This window comes from Drosophila tropicalis, unplaced genomic scaffold (genome assembly GCF_018151085.1).
Source record: "Drosophila tropicalis isolate 14030-0801.00 unplaced genomic scaffold, ASM1815108v1 contig_859, whole genome shotgun sequence".
NCBI lineage: Eukaryota > Metazoa > Arthropoda > Insecta > Diptera > Drosophilidae > Drosophila > Drosophila tropicalis.
The window spans coordinates 10,032,668-10,055,528 of NW_027173353.1; the positions used below are offsets into that span (position 1 = coordinate 10,032,668).

General features: G+C 36.0%; 1 protein-coding gene across 2 annotated transcripts in view; it reads left to right on the plus strand.

Annotated features, from left to right (window-relative positions):
- The window catches only part of sima (similar), a 76,358-nt gene that overhangs the window by 5,629 nt on the left and 47,868 nt on the right, over positions 1–22,861 (plus strand). The window contains exons 1-6 of one of the 2 annotated variants that reach the window (XM_068297346.1): positions 3,259–3,818; positions 8,295–8,482; positions 8,548–8,777; positions 8,977–9,201; positions 9,267–9,433; positions 9,507–9,613. In XM_068297346.1, the coding sequence (XP_068153447.1) occupies positions 3,292–3,818; positions 8,295–8,482; positions 8,548–8,777; positions 8,977–9,201; positions 9,267–9,433; positions 9,507–9,613 (1,444 nt within the window). In that variant the 5' untranslated portion in view covers positions 3,259–3,291. Of the gene's footprint in view, positions 1–3,258; positions 3,819–8,294; positions 8,483–8,547; positions 8,778–8,976; positions 9,202–9,266; positions 9,434–9,506; positions 9,614–22,861 lie in introns of those variants that run through there. The other variant, XM_068297347.1, reaches the window with a different exon arrangement.

Sequence of the window (22,861 nt, forward strand, 5' to 3'; positions counted from 1 at the left end):
TGGCCACGACGACCTACTTTTTGCGCAATCGAACTGAAAAATGTGACGACACTGGGCAACCACAGGCAGAGCGGGGTAAGCGGAAGCACGGGCGGGGTGTGGGGAGAGAGCGAGTGTAAGATGTTCGAGGTGGAGCCAACCTATAGCATTTAGATAGGAAGAGATGCTGGAGGGGAAGAGGGGATTGGATTGTGTCGATTGTTTATGCCACGCATTAGCCAGCCATCTGAAGTTTTTGTTGTTATTGTTGTTTATTTCATTGTTGTTGTTGTTGTTTATTTGTTTCTCGCCATCCACTCGCAAGGCGGCATTTGTTGTTGCCATGCAACGATCTCTGCCCTGCACCAGCCAAACAGATCGGCCGATCTGCTCGTTTATATTTAATTATTATTTTCTTACTTTAATTATAATTCTCTTTGGCATTATTTTTGACAGGGAAACTTGTAAATTTATGTTTTATATTTTACACTTGTCGAGGGCGTTATTATTGTAAATTTATTTTCTTTAAAATTGACCTGATTTAAAAATTTTTTTTTTTTTTTGTGAAAAATACAGGGTTTCATTTTTCATGGAAAAGTTCTTTTAAAAAAAAAAAAAACCTTTTATAGGATAATTTAAATATGTTATTATAAAAACTTTTAAATGGACTTCCACGCTAAGTATTCCGGCAAAACCGACAACACTACGGACCACAATCAGTCTATGTGGGACCTCAAATGAAATGTTTACCGTCTTAATATAACCTTTCAAACGACTTGACATATTCAAGAAGTTAATCTTTGCAAACCTCTTAGTGAAAGTGAGTCAGGACTTTTATTTTCTTAAGCTTATCTTGACTTTGACCACGTCTCTACCCATTTTGGGTGAAATGGTATGTTGAAGTCGCCAAAATGTATGTAACAGGCAGAAGGAAGCTTTTCCGACCCCATAAAGACTATATGTATTTTTGATCAGGATCAACAGCTGAGTCGATCTAGACATGTCCGTCCGTATGAACACGTAGATCTCAGAGACTATAAGAGCTAGAGTCACCGAACTTGGTACGTAGACTCGTGTATTACCTACGATGGTAGAGATTATTTTCAATTTTTTCCACGCCCCCGAAATTAAAATCAGACTGTTTTTCTTAAAGACTATTCTAGCTAGCGCCTCCATATTTGGTATAAATATTTGTTTAGCAAATGCGCACACTTTTTGTGTGTAAAGATTTGGGCAAGGCCCTTTCCGCCAGCGTAATTAAAAAAACTCGTGCAATCAAATTTGGCACATTTAAATTTGATCCTAATATCTAGCAAAACACCAAATTTGATCAAAATCGGGGTAAAAAAAGCCAAGTTATGCTTACTTACTTACGACTTACATACTTACTTCATTGAACAATAAGTTTTGTATTCGTTTAAAAATTCTGTATATCGTGTGGTTATATTTTAATCAAAGGCAAGTTATACACTTTGATTTGTTCACTTTTCAAATAAAACACTATTTTCCCCTCAGCATTATTTTTTGGGGTCATTTTACATTGTACATTTAGTTATCTTAAATCATATATATCATATATATCATATAATCTAAAATCTTAAAAAACGTTTAAAAATAACATCGAATCAACTAAAATCAAAAATTTGTTCAACTTTAAATAGAGAACAAATTTTGATTAACTTTGGTGTGAATTTTTTTCCAGTTTTTGTTAACATTTATTAAATAATTATTTTATAGGACTTTTATTAAATAAATATTTCTAAAATGAAAACTTTCTCTCAATGTAGAATTCAAAAACAAAAGCACATTAAACAAATTTCAATATTTAGTTGTTATATTTGGGTTTTCCGCATGATAGAAAATTATAGTACGAGTAACTTGCAAATATTGGTTATCAGTTAGCAGGGCTCTTGACCCCTGACAGTTGGCGGCCAACAAGTTGGCTATTTCTCTCTCTCACTCTCTCTCTCACTGATTCTCTAATTGTATGTCTTTCTCTTTCTTTTCGTTACTTCAGTAATGGCTTATCGCGTTTCACTTTCAACTTGAGTTTGCTTAACTAAAAACTAATTCAAATATTTAACTATTATTATGGCATATACAATATAGTTAGTGCGTTATCAACTTGAATGGGCCGATGGGGTTTGGTTACAGTCAGTCAGTCAGTCAGTCAGTCATATTCAAAATGTTTAGGCTTGTCTAGAGTGTTTTTTCTTTGCTTCATTATTATTATGTACTATTATGACTTAAGTTTTATATTATTCGTACAAGTGTGACTCATTTGCGTATTGCGTATTCAAATATTTATTAATATTCCAATTAAAATTTTAGTCAAAGGACAAGTTAGTTAATAGAAAAATTATTTTTAATTACGCTGGAAAGTATGTTAGGCTTTTTGGTTGTTTCCAAATGTGATCATGATAATTACCAGAAACGTTATAGGTAATACATATAATTTCATTGGAATACCCTTTCATGAGGCTCACTGACTAGCCCAGACATGGTCTTATCTTGTCACAAATAATCGCCAGAAATCCCAAAAATAGAAAGTCCCATTCAAGAAATTGATCATTTGTTCAACAAGTTGAGTTTTGTTCGAAGTATATTTCTGTATAATACTAAAATGCATTACCTAATATTATCTAATTCTTAGCTGAAGACAGTCAAGCCATACTGAATTTAATTTAAATATAATAATAATCAAGGAAATAAAGCAAGTAATGATATCTGAAACCTTAAACCTATTTTGTAAACCAAAACTCAAACATTCAAGGAGTTCATCTGGTTAAATTACTAAAGACCTATAATGCCAAACTAAGTTGAGTATAAACAAAATGAAATTTACTAAATATAGATTTCAAAACTATTGTTTTTTATATGGTGCTTGGATAACTTATTTTCCAAAAACTTTCCGAAAACTTTTTACATTTCCTTTAACTTGATGGGTCCAAGGTATTAACGGGTATAGAAATAACCCAAACTTTGTTTTCTATTTGTCTTTTATCTTATCAGTCATCCGATAGCAAATTCTGATAACAGTGTGATTGAGGGAGAGAGACAAAGATATAATGCCAAAGTAGGACCACAATAGTTTGTGCGATTTTTTTCTTCTGCCCATACCATATAAATATTAATTTCAAAGTTATCAAACCTTTCGCTCATTTTCTATTCCGACTTTCGCTTGATGTGTTCGTGTGTATATTTTTTTGTGAAGAAAAAAATCAAACAAACAATTCGAAATTATTCTAACCGTGAACTGTTATTTTGAATGGGTTAAATTTTGTGTTTTGTGTGTGTTGTTTCTTCTGGACTATGTACAATTCGCACAATGGCTGGGAAAATTGTGATTTTTCCTGTGGCGAAAACTCATTTTACGGCGATGACTCGAAACAATATGATTTGAATGAATTGAAACCCCATCAACAATCGCAATTATCTAATAATGGTGTACTCTATGGTCGTGTACCGATAAATGAGCCATCTGTGAATTTCAATCTTAATAACAATGGTTTCTACAATCCTGATCCTTCAGCATTGTTGCCTCACCAGCAACAGCAACAGAGACCCTTCGAGGGGGCCGTGTTTAATAGATCGGCAGGATTGTTGAGATATCATCCATACCAACAGCAACATCATGTGCCGCCGCAGTTCCTAAGACAGCAGCAGGCTCCATACTATCATCCCCAGCAAATACGGGGAAATGTATTGAATTTGTCCACACCCTGTCATGTGGTGGAGAATGTTCAGAAACCTTGGAGTTATGCCTATTGCTATGGCTTTGCTCCAAGTCATCCGCAACCTTGTCAGTTTTCGCAATTTGTTGATATTGAGGATTTTATGTAAGTGAATGAATGAATGACCAAGTTTATCATGAAATCTCATTCGATTTATTACATGCTATTTTGTTGTAAACTATGTATATTTATATACCAGAACTACTCCCACTCCAGTTATTATTTGCCCTGTTTGTCTGCTTTGGCTGGCCTCTTAAAGTAAAGCATAGTAAATGCCATAACAATGTCTCTTATCAACATTTCGTCCCACACACGCACAACAACGAGACATCTTATCTACGTTCAACATTTTGTATTATTATAATAATAATCATCATACACTTAGTTTAAGTGCGACACCCTGTATTCGTCTTGGTGAAATACTTACTAATAGCTAGCAAACTTTGTTTTTTCTTTCTTTTGGGTTTTACCCAATACGTTAACGATATTTTGCTGTAATATAAACTCAATGGGTCGGTTGCCATGGACAGAATTAAAAATAATATCACTTTCCACGTATCCAATATCGATATGAATCACTACGGTTTTGGGCATGTTTGTTTGAATCCGTTTGCTGATCTTAATTCCGTGTGAAATGTCAATCTTTTCGAATCTAAGCCTTTAGGGTTGCCGAGCTTTATAAATATTTAGCTAGAAATTTGTTTTTAAGTGCAAATCCCGACAAAATTAGCTTAGGTTTTATTTGTAAATGGTTTTTGAACTAATAAAACTAATTTTCACAATTCATTCATTTATACCCAATATTGTCTCCGACATTTTAATGAATTTATGAGTAAATTTGCAATTATTTTTCATTTCACTCACCCAAAGACGGTTTGAAACCGAATTATTTGGCTCGGAATTGAAGCTGAGAACAGGTCTCAAATCTTATGCCGACAAAAACGAAAACAAGATTGAAAAATTCTTTTTAATAGTTTAGAATACTTTTACAAAAATTAGATCACATAATAAAGTCAAATCAAAGGTTAACCAAAAAGCGCTAAAAAATAATAAATTTAACTTTTTGGCAAGGTGGAAACAAATCACAATTGAATTTTTTTCGCCATGCAAAAAATATTTTTATTCTTATCAAAAAATAACTTTTGAGTTAACAATAACATTTGTTGTCGCATGGCATGTTGGCCTTTGCTTAAACTATTCATTGAGCTCCGCCAGCCTTAAAGTAAATATATTAGTTGGCTACGTAATTTTGTTGTTGTTTTATAGATTAGAATAGTCCAAGCCAATAAATGTTCTCAAAAGGTTCCATATAATGACTGTTTAAAATCAGAAATAAAAGGAAAACGAAAAGTAGAGATAGGGGCAAAACGTGTGCTAGTTTGTACAGAAATTGTTAATAAAATTGACAAACAATTGAATTGCAACCGAATGTTATCTATTTATGTTTTTATGTTTTGGGTATTTCCCAAAACGGTGACGGGGAATCAAAGTCACATGGCTATCAATATGATTAGTAAGAATTGAGTTTTTTGCATTTTATCATGAGAAAAATATTGGGCGAGTGTTGGTCTTTTTAAATGTCTAATTATAGCACATTTTCCAATTTAAAACTAAGTGATGGCCCAATGTAATTTTCGACAATTCCTCAATCATTTCAAAATTTTAGTCTGCTTGAGTTGATTCGCTTGGTTCTAATGCCTCCAATAAGTCTCAATGAATGCATCTAATTTGGATTGACGCAGTTCTCCAGTGTTTAGGATTGGGGCGTTACACTCTGTGCATACAAAATCGTTTTGAAATTGCTTTTAAGTAATTTGCTTACGCTCGACCACGAGCTCGAGAGTCCGCTTTAGTTTGATTTATAATATATCTCTGTGGGTATACAATTAGCATTAACGTCATAGATTTGCCTTTTCATTTTTCGGTCTTTTTTTCTCTATTTTTTATTTTGCGGCAATATTATCATCACACCTTTAGGGCTAAACAAATTTATGTTGAACTTAAGCACCAAATGAAAGTAACGAAATGTAGGCAATGCTTTCGCATTGTTTACTTTGTTCATAGATATTTATTGCCCCATGAACTTGATCCACATCCATGGTGTTGTATTTCTATACCAAATTTGCCGACAAGGCAAATAGTTCAGATTCATCAGGTGTATTTAAACATAACTAACTAAATATTTAATATGCTCAGATAAATTGTGAAACTCTTATGTATTACTTAAAAAGCAGACAATCAAGGTAATGATAGTCTAAGGGAACGACTTGTTTTCGATAACAATTTTTATGCCGGTAATGAAGATCGTTAACCATTTATAGATATCGACATTTTCTTAGTTTCCTTCCATCATTAAGTTGATCTTTGTTGAACTGTTGATCAATTTAACTTGGAAATACAAGGAAGTTGGCACAATTAAGCCTTAATTTTAATTACATATTATTAGCTAATAAACAATTAGTTATGCGTTTAGTACATTGTATTGTTATTTTAACAATTTGCGGCACGTGCCTCAAAAGCTGCACTTAAAGCGGAAATGCTTAGCTATAATAACAACAAAAAGGTAATATTTGCCCAGCTCGGCTCAATCTACTGCTCTCCACCCGTCTATGAAATCAAACGAAACCCTGAATAGAGTGCAGAAACAAAATGTTTTTGCCACTTTGTGAATATTGTATTTATTTATATATATAACAAAACAATTGGCTTCTGTTCTAATGAGCATTGAATGACGGTGCCTCGCCCTTTATACTCCCTCCCTCCCTCTCTCTCGCTCGCTCGCTCTCTATCCTCTCACTCTGTTTCTCTATATGTTTATCCATTCATTCACATTTAATCAGGCCATTAGCATGCAATCATAGTCAGTTGGCTTTCTATATGGCTTGGCTTTTGGCTGTATATAAGCGATACGGATAAATACACACTTTGTTTTGATAAATATTTTTATTTATTTGATTTATTCAATTCCATTTTGTACTCCATTCTAACAATAAGTTAGATAAAGTAAAAGTTATGTAAAAATGCAAATGTATATAAAGTAAATTATTTTGACACTTTTCGAGGGATTTTCCATCAATCAAATTAAATTTGGTTGAAGTTTGCCGCGGCCGAAATGTGGATTTAACTTTGTCGTCCCTCCATGGCGTATGAGTAATGTCATGATCTTGTCTGGCGGGCCTGCGGGCCTGTCCATGGCCTTGTCTCGCATTGTGATTTGGCTTTGTCCGATATGTGGTTGGCAAATATACACCTATATATTTCATATAGAAATCGTTGACAGCTGATATAGATAAATTTCACATCTGATGATATCTGTTGCCATGTGAATGAAATTTAATATAAAAGCTATTCAATTTCTCCAATTTGTACGTGCAAGATTTAGCGTAAATATATTTTCAAATTCATAATAATCACAAGTTTTCATTTTCGGGAAAATTCTTGTCCCGCAGGAAAAAAAGAAATTTTCCTAGAATTCAAATTTTCTTGGCAACATTTCATTAAAATGTTTTATAAGTTCTTCCCGGTCATTGAACTCAAACTATTATTTATTTCGGCCATATGACATTTTGTTTTGATAAGAAAATTGCATGAATCACATATATGTATATGAACATCTTGGCAAACGTCATTTGAAATAAAGATAATTAACATTTCATTCACCGCAAATGAACTTTTAAAATCTGTTAATTATATTAAGAGAGAAAAAAGCAAGAGAAGTCCCAAAAATTTCCAAATTGGATTGGTGCCAAGGCAAAACAACAAAGACCTTATTGTGTCTTTTTATCAAATGAACGTGTGATACCATGACATAGAGAATCTAACCCTATCTAAAGCCTCTTTTGTTTGGCAGCATAGATATAGATATGTATAGGAATTCTATGGTCAACTATATGACGTGCCAATGGGGCGAATTTCAAATTGATATGTGTAGGTCAGGGGATATTAGTGGCTGAGGAAAGGCAATCAGTGGTTGATCATTATAAAGTTTTAGATCCTTTTTGATGGTTCGTATTGTTTTATTTTTTGAGCTTTTTACCTTCGGAAACATATATAATCTGATATTGCTTCATAAGTTTATTTCCATATTAGGCATTACAGTTTTCAGAATTTGATTTTGTAGGTGATTATATAAATTTGTGTTAATATTTTCGGTTGTCGAATTAAAATTCGATTCATTTCACTTGCTTTTTATTGCCATTGGGGGGCGCTGCCATGAACTTTGGCCAAAAAAAAGATGAAAACTCAAAACAAAAAAAATTTATTTGCGAAATGTTTTGCTCAATTGAAAAATTGCCACATCAATTGAATCAAATCAAATGTGAAAACGCAAGAAATCGCAACAATTGAAATATACGCATTTTTATATACAAATTCCTCGCTTCCCCCATGACTACTGCCCCCCTCCTGCAACTCTACTTCACTGTCGTCAAGCCCCGATATGTTGCTAGTTCTCATTTTTGGTATATTCTGTAATGGAAATTGCAATTTGAGGTCTGCGAGTGGCCTACGTGATCAGAGGAGACGTGTATTTACGGTGTCAAAGATTTTAATTTCACTATGTTGTTATTGTTGTTGTTGCAGGAACAATGAGAAACGCAAGGAAAAGTCACGAGATGCGGCTCGTTGCCGTCGCTCCAAGGAGACGGAAATCTTTATGGAACTATCGCAGGTGCTGCCCTTAAAAACGGACGATGTATCTCAACTGGACAAGGCCTCTGTGATGCGAATTACCATTGCGTATCTCAAGATTCGTGAAATGTTCCAATTGGGTAGGCAGATTATCTTTTTAAACTTATCTGGAATCCATTATTAATGTGTTTTCTTTGAATTTTAGTGGCCAAAACACGTGATTGCAATAATTTGATTAAACAGGATACTGATTCTACCAATGGTGACGAGAAAATTAAACCTAAATTGGAAATCAATGATGAAGAATGGTTGAAATGCCCAGAAGCTAGTCAGCTGCTTAAGCAGACGATTGATGGCTTCTTGTTGGTGCTATCCAACGAAGGAGATATCACCTATGTAACCGAAAATATAGTCGACTATTTGGGCATCACAAAGGTGAGAAATTAAAACAAAACAACGATCAAAATTAACTTTGTCACAATGCCCAGTATTTTTTAAAGAAGGACATGCAGATCAAAGTTTCTAGGGTATTCCAGATGCCAAAGTCACAAACTTTACGGCTCATTAGGCCTAAAATTGAATTTGAATGCCAGACAATCTTTAATCAATGTCTTAAAATGTCTTTTACTTATAGATTGACGCTTTGGGACAACAGATCTGGGAGTATACCCATCAATGTGATCATGCTGAGATCAAAGAGGCCCTCAACTTGAAACGCAATGGCATCGCTGATAAGATCAAGGATGAACATTTGCTGGAATCTGGCATCACAACGCATCATCGCGATTTGTTTGTGCGCATGAAGTGCACACTGACAAGTCGTGGGCGCAGCATTAACATCAAGAGTGCCTCCTATAAGGTAAGAGTTCTGTTAAGTTTAAAGTAGAGTATATAACTAATGTTCCAATTTTTCGTTTGCTACAGGTTATACACATCACTGGTCATTTGACAGTTAATGCCAAAGGCGAACGCCTACTTGTGGCCATTGGACGTCCCATTCCGCATCCATCCAATATTGAGATACCATTGGGTACCAGCACTTTTCTAACCAAACATTCGCTGGATATGAAATTCACCTATGTGGATGATAAGTGAGAATTCATTATTATATGATTGTAGATTTTACGAGCTATTGTCATTATTAAACCAATTATTTTCTTGCAGAATGCTTGGTCTGCTTGGCTATAAGCCCAACGATCTGCTTGATACTTCTTTGTTTGACTGCCAGCACGGCGCTGACTCTGAGCGTCTAATGGCCACCTTTAAGAGTGGTAAGTGTCTGACAAGGGAAATCTCAACGCTAGATTCATTAAAACTAACTAACTTATCAGCTAGCACTGGCTAACTAATGTTAAACTAATTACTTTAATGTACAAATTAAAATGCGTCGCTCGTTAGTTTTGTGCGGCGTAGCATAAGCGACCAGGCGGAGTCCAGCCATGGACCTCACATCTCAGTGCGGAAAAAAAGAAGTTGTCGCTAGTTTGCCGTCATTTCCTGGCTTCTGTCTCTCCCTTTATTTTTTTGGCATCCACGTCCAACAGCTTCCCCTTAGCTTATTGCATTTAATTAGTTGTAGCACACCGTCTGACTGATTCACTCAGCTCACTCTCCCTAGATGCCAGTGTCGGAGAGTCCATTGTCGCCGTTGTTCGTTGTCGTTGTTCCTGTCGCAGTTCTTGCTGTTGGGGTTTTGCCTTAATTTCACTTTAGTTGCTAATTAGCTTTTGCAAAAACTAAATGAATTGGTCAGGCAGCCCAAAAATACACGGACCCAAAACTCTGTCATATCTTGTACCACTCATTTATCCTGCTGCCCCTTTCCGCTACAGCGAAAAGTTTTATTATTACATTTTGGTGTTGTATTAAGTTATATAGATTCATTTATATGCATACAAACTGATTTAATTGAAGCTGATTGTCCATTACGTTTATCTGAAGGTAATATTTACGATTGCTTCTGCTTTTGTTATAGATAAACAGATAACAGATTGTGATAACTATTTATCATATGTAGGCATGTACCTAATAAAAAATGCTGGGACTAATTGAGCGTATCGAACTAAACGTATTTCAAACGTGACTGAATTAAATCTAATCCCGCAAGACTTAAGAATGATTTTGGAAATTAAGCTTCATTTGTTTGTTCTCAATTTAAATCAATTTTTCTTTACTTGTTAGATTACACTTATAAGTAACGAGGCTTAGAGAGTTAACTTCTAATTTAGTAAGATGACTTCTGAACTTTAATTCGTACTTGAATTTTCATAAATTTTTATATTTTTGACATATCCAAATGATTGTTTTTCCTTTTCTTTTTAAATATCCACAAATTAAGGTTTTAGTTTAGGCTCATAATTTGAACAAATCATTATAACTATTATTAAACTTTCATTAATATGATTGTTTATTATTTAAACTCTTTAAAAGCACGTTCTGTTATTTTTAGTTTTTCGTTTATCTATTCGCTATCTGTGATGGCTAAATTATTCTCAATACCTTTGGCCAATTTTATGTGATAAATTGACAAAATAAAGTGTTACAAATGATTTCTTATCAGGGATACGTGTCTGGCCTATCGTCTATACATATGTATGTATATTTGTATAAAATAATTTATTTACTTAAATCAATAGATAAAAATAAATAATTCTGGTGAAGTGGCAAATTACAATGTATGTATTTAATATGTGTACATGGACTAAAAAGTACAGTCTTCGTGTAGTTTTTTGAAAACTTTTCCGCTAATTTCTTCTCCTTGTTTCTTTTTGGCATTATAATACATATACATATAGAGAGAGAGATGATACTTGTTTGTTATTGTTTGCTTATTTGTTGCTTTTAATGGCTGCCGCATCATGTCGTCTACATTGACCAAAATAATGTTCTCGGCTTCTCTACTCGGGCACTTAAAATGCCAACGTTGGGCAATAAAAACTCTGCTCCTACTGATGCTCCTACAACTGCCACAACTACTGCTGACCATTGTTGGGTACATTGTACCCAAAAGTGCGGATTGTGTGCATCTTTTCAAGAGAGGAACAGAGAGAGAGAGGGAGAGAGAAAATTGTCACTGCACTACAATTGGAATTATTATTGGCTGCAATGACTTTGGCTTCTTGACTGGACAGTGGTAGCCGGTTTACACTTTGCGCCACCAAACCAGACACGTTCTGTGCGAAATGACTTTCGGTTTTATGATGCGACATGCATTTTGACCATGCCGCGCTAACAGGACGTCGAATGCAGTCTTCTCTTGTCCTTTCTCTTCTTTTTCTTCTGCTATGCTATGTTGTCCTGTCCGGTTTGCTTGTTTGCCTTCTGCCGCCGCATATCGTTAGCCAAAGTTGGTAGCAAGTTGTAAAAATGTCTTCGAAAGTCGTAAAAGTATTTCATACATTTTTTGTTTTTATTAAGTCGGAATTGAAGTAGGAGTTGGCTTGGCTTTTAAGCGTCTTGCCATCTTCTGCTTCCTCTTCTTTCTTGAATGTATATATAGAAGTTTTTATTTTAGTTATGTTATGTTAGGTTTTGAAAGCTTGCTTGGCAATATTATTGTTTATGGTGGCTGTCCGTTTTTATTTCCATTTGATTTTCATAAAGTTTACATGGTTATTACAAGAAATATATATATATAGTACATATATGTTAAGGAAGAATATGATTAAGGGGATCAATTTTGTTATTTTTTACCCCTTTATCCAATCGAATATAACTTTAAGCTTACAAGATGATGATGATGGCTAGTTTCTTCAGCTGTACAGTGAATTGTTATGTAAAAGAACTAAATCCCTTTTAAATTTCGATTTCTACTTAGTTCATTTTAAGTCACCATATTAATTTGTAGATTGTGTAGTGCTTGGTTTATCGTTTTCTATTGTATTTAAGATATTTGAGATAATAAATTGACTAAAAAGTGTACGATTTTTGACCAAACTATGTTCAGTTCCGAAAATCTATTATCAGTTAAGGAAGGATCGAAAAAGATAATAAAAAGCTTTTTGTAGCTTTATCACTCTTTAGCAAGAGTTTTCACTGTACTTCAAAACAAACACGTATACGCAGTGTGTTCATTTCTGCTTGCATCTAGAGAAAAATATCAACGTCATGTGACAAACAGTTCAATAAAATACAAAATGTGCGGAAAATCGCAAATGTCATACGAGTGAAATCTTCAAAACGCGTAAACGTTTACCATTTTCCCCAACTGAATGCTGCTGCTGGTGTTTTCCTTCTGTTTTGTAAGAGTGTGTGTGTGCATTGAAATGGAAATGCCGGGGAAAATTGCGTTCATCGCGTATTTCCATGTGCGTTCGGCAAAAATAAAGACGACAATTTGGCCGCCAGGCGAAAAGAAGGGAACAAAAAATGGAAAAAAGAAAAATTATGAAAAGAATTTCTGTAACCAACAAGAAGTTTTATTTTATTTTCCTTTTTTTTTCTTTTTTGGGTGTGAAGCAAAGTAAATTTAACGTGGCAGATAAATATCAAGCATATACAGAGACAGAATGAGCAGAGAAGAGTATAGCAAAATAATAGAGAAAAAGAACTAGAGATAAAAGAAAGACAGCAGCAACAACAACAACAACAAGAACAACAACGAAAAGAAAAAAGAAAAACGAACACCAAAAAGGGAGAAAATGTTGCAATAAATTTGAAAAGCAAAAAAACAATACCGAAAAGTGGCTTTGGCAGATTTTGTGCTTCGTGTGAAAAGTTTTCCAATGTAAGCAGTTGGGTGGAAGTTAGGGAATTGCTTGTGGCTTTCTAGAGGAGGGGAGGTGTAGGAGTAAATGCATTTTCACTGACTGCATTTTGGGGGCATTGCCGCGGCATTTGCCAGGCATTCAACTTTCAACTCTTGCGTGGCAGCAAAAGGAAGCAAAACTTGTTTTGCTGCTGTTGCTTTTGAGGGCAAAATGACAGTTGGCAAGCAAAAAAAGGGGCTACGGGGATTCGTCGAGGAAAAGGGCAGAAGAGTGTGTTTATTTTTAGACATTTTGCCACGCGACGAACACGTACACAACAGGGCAACAGTAAAATAGAAAAAGAAAAGTAACACCAAGTGTTGCATACTTTTGAGAGATACGTGTAGGCAAGTTGCATATCCTTAAACACAGATTTGCCCGAGTCTTTTCCCTTTCTTTTTTTTTGAACTCGATTTTCAAGCGTAGCTTTTTGGCGTTTTTCCACAGTTTATTTTCATTTGCTGACGCTGGTTGTGTAATCAACATAACAAGGCAACAACCAGTTTACGAGTCTGTTAATGCCTCTCACACACACACACACACACACTTATCCAGAGAGAATTTGACAAGGGTGAGACCCGCCTAGACAAGCTTCCTGTCTGTCTGTCTGTCTGTCTGTCTGTCTGTATTCCCGAGCAAAACGCTTCCTGCCAAAAGTGTCGATGATGCTGACGCCGCTTAAAGCAGCAGCCAAGTCGTTGCACTCATCAGGCAATTTCCATCCCTCCTGCTGCTTGCGGTGCTTCACCCATCTACACTTAAAGTTTATTTAGCTTAACTGCCCACCATGCACAGTGGTTCAAAGGTGGTAAATAACTCTGTGAATATTTGTAACAGAGGAAGAATAATTAGTTTAAACTGGAGGTCACATGTTAGTCTACTTAACTAATAAAAAACCTTTTGAAAACAATATCCGAAACTAATATACCTTCATACAATAACTAAATAGGCCAAACTTTTACTTTTTAGGGTAAATATTGAAACCAAATCTTAAGCCAGACTTTTACTTAAATCTCAAATTTTGGTCCATGAGGTCCTGAGGATTGTAATACCACTAACGTTCTTAGCCACTGTGCATTAGCCCAAAGGGAACGGCCCGCTGGCACTTTATGTTAATGCACTTAAATTTACTATGCGACTAGTGTGGGCGTGGCATTACATGGCTTATTGCAGTTAGGGATGCTGCTGTTGTTGTTGTTGCTGCGCCGCAGCCGCCGCCGCATTTTATTACATGCATAATTTCGCGATGGGAACGAGCAAACTAACAAACCAGTCAACCAACCAACTAAGTCCAGTATCCAGTTTTCGTCTCCTATTTATTTGGTGTGTCTGTGTGTGTGTGTAGAGCAGCGTCTGCATCGTGTGCTTGGGCCATGAAAGCGCCAAAAACTAATGCCGTCGAAACTAATGGTCCAATTCGAGTGGCTCGACAGTATACTGCTCCTGCTTCAGGCTGATGATGATGATGATGATGACGACGATGCGCCGATGATGTGGCGGCTACCGTCTCTAATCCTTGAGCGCTTCCTACACCCATAGATTGTAAAATTTTCCAGTTAATTTTACCATCGCCGTCGTAGCCATCTTCGTCGTCAACTTCTTCGTTGCTTGCATTTGACAAATTAAAATTGCATGAGCGGAAATGTGGCTTAAAGTTACGCCGGATGTGGCAGTCCGCTTCAGTGTATGGATGGCATTTCCTGCGAGAGTTTTTCTTGCAAATAAATTACTTTGCCGCTGCGTTTAACAGGTGGGCGGACAAACTTAAGTTGATACTTTTAGCTCAAATGAAAAAATAAAAAAAAAAACAGGAATCTCTTTTATAAATCTCTTCATCTATCTATATCTTATTTTCAATGGCTTCTTCACGTTTCTTGTCAAGTTCAAGGCTAATGTTAGCTATCCATCTGGAATTTATTAGCCATTTTTCATGGCAGATTTTTTGTTGTTTCTTTTTTTCCCGTGTTACCTTATAACTTTCACACAATTTGGCTAGTCTATCGTTAGTCCCAACAAACAAACACACAGACACACATCCATCCATCCACGAATTAACTTTGACAGGCTTCAATAGAACACACCCTCTTCTTGGACAGAAAGATTCATGATGACAGCCAACTGGACACACCAATATCAACAGCAAAAGCAACAACAACAACAGCAATGACTTGACATTTGCAGGGAAAAAATGTCAGTTTTAATTTCATCAAATTAAATGTTTTTTTTTTTTGCTGTCCTTTTCTGGTTCGTTTCGTGTTTGGCTTATATACTTAATATGGCCAATCAGGGTAACTAGTCGTAAAAGCAAAAGATTTTCGATTGTCTTTATTAGTCAGCATTATTCTTTTTGATATATTTCGTTTTTATCGGTTTTCATTTTCTGTTCTCAGTCAAAGGTTAATTAAAGCTGAATGTATCTGATTTTGATATGCTAAATAAGATTGTTTATTGATTGATTATCCTGACAGTAGAGAATACTTCAAATTTCAGAGAGAAAACTGGTAAAGTTTGTTGTTGTTGGTCCTAGTGAATGCCAATTTATGTTCCTTTAATAATAAGCAAACAGTTTATGCTTAATGTTAATTATGTGTTCTGTCTGCCACGAAGATTTTTTGCTTTTGGGGCGAAGCATCTTAACATTAGCAAACGGCAGCATCTCCTCCTTCTCCTCCTACTTACCTGTTGATTTATGGTCCAGAGAAGGTGAGGTTGGCTATCAGTGGGGACTATGCTTAATTTGCCAGTGTTTATTAAATATGCCGGCTGTTGGCTCTGGCATTTGCGTTAACGACTTGTGCAACGCTGCTACGTGAATGCACGCTCTCCATCACCATCCCGTTCCGTCCCGTCGCTTCCCTTCTTCCCTTTTGTTGGCTTTTATTTTGTATTTCGGTTTGCATCCTTGGCATGACTGTTTATTTCATTAAGTTCATAAAATAAAATGTCTTGAAAGAAGACACACGGCAGGCAGACAAGGGGAGTGCAATGGAAGTGGAAATTCTTGTACTTCTTTACTTCGCTTTACTTATCTTGGCATCCTGGTGGGTCTTTGGAGTTGTGGAGTTGGTATATTCCCAATGGTTGGTGCTTACAGCTTAATCCTTGGATGAGCTTCTTCGTCTTGGTGCTCTGGTGACTGGTGACTGGTGGCTCGTGGCTCTTGGCTTCTGCTGTTGCACCTTTTGGGCAAATATTTCATTTCATTTGTGCATTGTGTGGGCAGTGACTTATGATGATGAATGGAAATGGGAAATGTTTGCACAACAACCTTTATATCCTTGAGGCAAAAATTTTATGCTTTAAGACACAGCCCTTGGATTACGTGTCCAATTGCATTGTCACGTCAGAATTGTTCTTCAACTCGTATTCCTGATGCCTGCATCCATTGCATTGGCTAACAAATGTGGCAACATTTTTCTATTTCTGTGTGGCCCTTGCCATCGCTATCTTCTATGCTTTCGGCTCTCTCTTAAGCTCGTATCTCCCCCTCTATAAAATTAGATAACCGTTCTATTGAACTTCTTTAACAATAGCTTAAGCGTTAATAACATTTAATGTGCACATGCCAAACACCCTTCTTGCCCTTCTTGTCAGACTGTTCGCCCATTTAATGGCATTTGCACAAAAGTTAATTTCGATTCTTCAACACTTTTATGGTTAACTTGGCTTACTAATTGAGTTTATAAAAACCGTTCAATGGCCGCTCTATGTATGTGCCATTACTGCATACTGTGTAACGAAAGTTAGTAGAAATGAATGAAAGAGAGATTCACTTGAATAGTTTGCTAAACACTAAATATAAAAATTCAATTTTAGTTCACGTTTTAGTAATCTAAAACCAAAGTTTTTCTGAATTTTCAACCATTTTTTGATATCAAAAAAGAATTTCTTTTTGTTTTTTCACAACTGTAGGCCCATAGTTGCAGTTTTATGATCTTAGTCAAATTTTGTCTTTATTCTCTTTCTCATTTGATACTCAGTGTCTTTTCTTGGAAAAGATTTGTCCTAGACGCCTTATCAGTTGACATTGCACAATGCATTTTGTGCAAAAAGTTTTTGCCTGCTTTGGCAAGTTTTTCGCAAGTCTTGCAGAAAATTATACAAAAGGCAACAGTTGAGAAGGGTGGAGGATTTGCGGGAATGGTGGTGATGGGGGCAGAGGGTGTTGCATGCAAATATGCATTTGATTACACGCTCCAAACAAAGGCAAAATGGCAAAAGTTACGCGGCAGCCGCCAACGCCTCCGCCGCAGTCGCCGCAGAATATGCAATGGAGTTTTCCGTTTGCCGGCATTTAAGACGAAAGTTGGGAGTTGGGAGTTGGACGTTGCTGGCAAGTCAGAACAGCTAAGTAAATTTGTGTGTTTATTTGGCAAAAGAAGGAAAAGCAACCGTAACTCCAAAGGCGAAGGCAGTGGAAAGGAAGTGTGGAAGATAGGAAAGGAGCGGTGCGAGAACACAAAATGTCAATCGTCCAAGTGGAAAATTTTCATTAAATTAAAAAAAGCTCACACTTTTACCCATACAACCGAAAAATGGTCGGGGCAAACAACAAAAAAAGGAAAGAAAAAGCAGAGAAAAAGACAAACCCAATGAATGTGTAAAGTTTTATGTTTTTGTGGCTGCCGGGCGGAGATTTTCTCATTCATTTTTCCTACGAATTCTCTTTTTCTTTCGTCTTTTTTTTGTATTTAGTTCTTCGCTGGTTTTTTCATGTTTTTCCTTTTTTTTGGTTATTTTTTTTTATCATCAGACAAAAACGGTATAAAAAGTGCTTAGGCAAGCGAGAAAGCAGAAAAGCGAAAATTACATGCAAAATTTCTTATCGATCGGAATAGAATTAACATGGAGACTTCTCCAATAAGTATGCAATAGTTTTTTTTATAGCATTACAAGTACGAAGTCCACAAGAAAAGCGACTTCAATTTCAAAATAAACCTTAAAATATAAAGTAAAAATTCAAAGTTTTTACAGAAATAGAATAGAAACGTATTTAGATTTGATAAATTAAAGGAAATTGAAAGGAAACAAAGTTGAAAGTTAAAGAAATGTAATGAAGGTGTAATTAAATTTTTCTACATAGATTTATCATCTTCTCATATTTCTCTGTGGATGAACAAATCGAAAGTCCATATTAATTAGGAACTGCAACTAAGTTTTTCTATTGTCTAACCAACTACTTTCTGGAATTGAATTTAGCGGTAAATCTCGTTAGGTCAAAAGACGATGCCCTCCTATTGACCATTGCCACTTTGTTCTTGTTTTTCGGTAGCTTAAAATCTCTCTTTGGAAAATCCTTTACACAATCAAATACAAAAGATGGTAATCTGTTGCGGCAAATGATAAAAATAATAATAGTATACAAAAAGGAGAACCTTTTGCAACACACACACACACACACACACATCGGCACAGAAAAATACTCAATTTGTTTAACAAAAAGCCTTTTGACTTGAGCTTAGGCTGAGTTTGCCCTCTTCCCACTTGTCTTTGCGTATCCCTTTGGGCTAACTGACTGACTGGTTGCTGGTGGGTGGAAGGTTGGATGTATGAATGGATGGTTAGTTGGTTGACTGACTGGTGGTTCGTTTCTCCTACAATCAATCAAAAGCGGCTTGTTCTTGCATTTTTTTTTTGGTCGTCCTTTTATCGTTGTCGTCCTTTATTTGATCCGCTGCTGGCGTTAAACAAGTTGTGTAAACTGGCAAAATATTTGCGGTCTGATGTGGAGAGGTACGCCGTGGAGAGAGAGAGAGGGGAGTTAATGTTTGATTGCCCTAATGAAGTGCTGAATATTCCTCGAGTAAAAAGAAAACTCTCCCGGGCGTTGACAAGTCAATGCAAACAAGTTATGACAAAATATTGTATTCCTCTTTCTTATTTTAGCTTTTACACTTCCATCAATATCAATTTCAATTTTGAAAGGACTCGGTCTCTTTGCTTTTTCTGTGTCTTTCCTACATGAAAATGATTTTAAATTGTTAAATCTCGATACAGTACAGCGCTCTGCGATGCTGCTTGCTGTTTGCTGGTCGGTCTGTCATTGTCAATTATTTTATGCCTTTAGCTTTTGGCCTGTCCTTTTGTATCTTTATCTTCATCACCATTACCTATCAGCAAGCACCTTTCACACATATTCTTTGGCGCTTTTTTTCCGCGTCATTTTCTGGAATTGGCATTTAGTGAGCATCGCAAGCGGGATTTACACAAACGCGCAACACAAACAGACACACACACACCCAATACATACATCTGACTAGATATAGAAGCTTGACTGTCTTGCTATGGTTTAGTTACACAATGGGTGCATTCACCTACCCAATATCCCACTGTTTATCCCCCCTGTCCTATTCCCGCGTTCTCATTGCAAGTCAGCCTGTGGCTGTCGCTCAGCATTTGGTGTGTCTGCCTCGCACACACACACATACACTTCCACACACATGTGTCTGTGTGAAAAGTGTTGCCAATATCTGTTACTGCATCGTTGCATCTCGTTCTCAGTTTTTCTCTGTCTTTCCACTCTTTGCCACACATTTCGTTTATTAAATGACAGCACGATATCTGCAAATGAAATTTTCTTTCAACGCATTTAGCCACTGTCGACGCCATCGTTTGCCTCTGCTGCTGCTTCTTCAATTGCTAAAATTGACAGTCAGACAGACAGACAGACAGACGGAGAGTCAGACTGGCAACGAGACAGCAGATAGATTGACATTTAAGCAACACTTTTGCATGGTAGACCATTTAGACGGATCATAAAATTTTGCTGCTGCCACCACCACAACGGATGGTTCTTTATGAGCGTTGGCACTTTTCGTTCAAGTGTAGCATAGTTTTTGGCTTCCTGCCTCTTCTTGCAAACTATTTTCTTTTAAAAGTTTCGGTTCATATTGATTGAATTTTAAAATACCCCTATAACTAGTGATGGCAAATAAAAATCATTATTCAATCCTATGATTTATTAAAGGTAAAACGTCTTTTAAGCTTTCGTTTGTTTTTGATAGCTAAGCTATTTCTTTTTGTATTTTCTTTTAGCTTAAACTGAGATAATAAAATATTGGTCTAATATAATCACACGATTATTACTCTCATTATTCGATTAACAATTCAATTAATCGATTTTCGCTTTGATTAATCGTGTCATCACTTATAACAGCAAAAACTTTTCGATAGTTTCTTTAACTTTAAGGGAGAATTTTTCACACACTTCGTTCTGGCATCAAAAAACTTTATTAATTTCTTGTGAAAATCATCTTAAGTGCTTTCTACTTATGAAAACAAAAGCTTGATTATTTGCGTTTGCGAAGATGTAGAAAAATCAATATTTTTGACCCATTCCCCTTCATTTCTACCGCCTCCCACCTCCCACACAAGAACGAAGGCCAAGGCACACAGCTGCCCCATTATTAAGCCTAATTGAGTTATACAAAAAGGGCTGCCTTTTTGCGTGCTATTGAAAAATTCATAAAAACCACACAAGTAAAGGCTATTTCGAGTTGTGATGGTGGATGGTGGGGCAGAGAAAAACTCCATTCGTAAACCCAATGTGAATTATTAGCAACAATTTGGTTGAAGAGCAAAAAAAAATAAAGAAAAAACAGCAAACAAGAGAAACTTGCTGGCGAAATCTCTGTAGAAATCTTTAGCAAGTCCAATTAGACGTTTGGCAAATGGACAAATAAAGGCAAAGTCGTCCAGCCCCCAACCCAAACCATCAAGATGAACTAGGGCCAGGCCCAGAGTAGACAACATGGCTTATACTAGACCAGTGAAACTAATTGTAACAACATGAAGCGGCGAAAATGGAGAGAAACAACCAAGCGAAGAATATTGCAGCAAAACTTTGTAAAGTATTTTTTTCGCTTTTCGTTTTTCTTGTTTTTGCAACAATTGTTGCAAGTCAGTTGGCGGCGTTAATGAAAAACGGCAGGAGCAAAGAGTACCAAAACAAAAAAAAAAGCACAATCAGAGAGAGAGAGAGGAAAAGAGACACAAGAATGTTAGAAGCAACCGCCATTAAATTTGGCTTAATAAAGTTGCAGCTGGTGTTTGACGGACGAAACTAAACAAGAACAAAAGCCAAATAAAGAATAACAAAAAAAAAAAAAAAATCGCTAAACATCAACACTTAATTGTTTTTCCCCAAAAGTCTCGAGAAACGTGATTGGAAAAATGTGAAGCGAAAAATGACTAGGAAAACCATGAGAATTCAACCAATATTTGGCATATTATGTACTTCGACCTGAACAAATTTTTATTAACTATTTCCACTTGGGTTGATATAACAGATTGGCATAGAATGAACATATATAAAATATCAACTTATTACATTTTAAAAACTTTTATAAATGGATACATTCCATTTCGAAGGAAACCTCTCACGTTGGGCGCCAAAACATCGCAACTGTTCAATGTCTTAATTAAGAATCGTAGGGTTAAAAGTTCGACTCCATTCCGAGTCGTTTTTCAAATAAATCAATAGGAATTCCACATGGTCTTCGAATTAGGTTTTCTCATTTCTGCACGAAAACAAGAACAGGTCAAATTGTTAATCGTTCTCTCACAAATTTGTCTAGTAAAACATTTATTTGAAATCCCGACTATTAAATTCATAGACCGCTCTCACGTTGAGCGTCTAAACATTATTGATTTGCATTTACATATATATGTATATTTATCATTAAATTTTTTAAAATCTTGTAGCCGCCATGTTGGCAGGCGATGAAAATGCTTCTCCACTCAATAATTTAAAGTTTTCGAAAACTGCAACCAACTTTGATGAACAACATGCGAGTCTGGTATCTTGTGTCTCCTGTCAATTAGCAATTTGTCTCTTTTTTGCTGCAGCAGCTGAGCAGACAAATGAAATCTCTATATTAGCCAGCTGTTGCTTTCATTACATGACTTTAAGATTCTGAATGTCTTTTCACGCTTAAATTGAGTTAATTAACTAAAGCAAAGGTAGATCTCAGTCTCTCTCTCCCTCTCTCTGATTTTGTCCCGCTTGACAAATGGAATTAATGAGCATAATAGAGAGCAGAATGAAGGGATGAGGGGGGGAATTCCAATGAGAATAAATATAATGAAATTTAAATAGCTAAAGCAAGGAAAGTCGAGAAGTCTGTAACTTCACCCACTCTCTCAGCCCTCCGTTTCTTTTGCCAAATGATTAAGTCGCTGATTTCAGCGAGAAAAAGTTTTCAATTACCCGGCATTTATTTTTGTTAAATTTTAATTAGTGCAGCCACGAGGAGTGGCTGGCTGGGATGGATGGGATGGTGTTGATAGAGGGGGCAAATTCTAGTTGCAATTTTATGTTGTTGATTTAATTTTTGTTTCTTTTTTGGTTGCCTTTGCATTTAAATGATTTAAATTTGCCTGACGCATAAATAAATATTGACTGTGGCACCAAAGAATAAAAAAGAAATATGCAAAATCTTTGACTTTTGTTTTCAATTAACTTTTCTTTTCATACCTAAACCGGTTTTAGGGCGACAAAAAGTTCCCTTAAAAATTTCCATTTTCCTTGCCATTCTTTCTCTTTTCTCTTCCTTTCTCTCGTTGTTGGTTAGCAAATTAAAGAAATTTGTTATATATACGACTATTTTGGGGATCTGCCAGTGAATTCAAGTAAACCTCAACCCATTTGCGGCTTTTCGGCCGCCCAGCTGACATGTTGAGTAGTTTTTAATGGGACAAAACTTACTTGTCGACTTTCATAGCCTTGGGCGGTCCGTTTGGTCGGGTTCGTTTCACACAATGAGAAGGAAA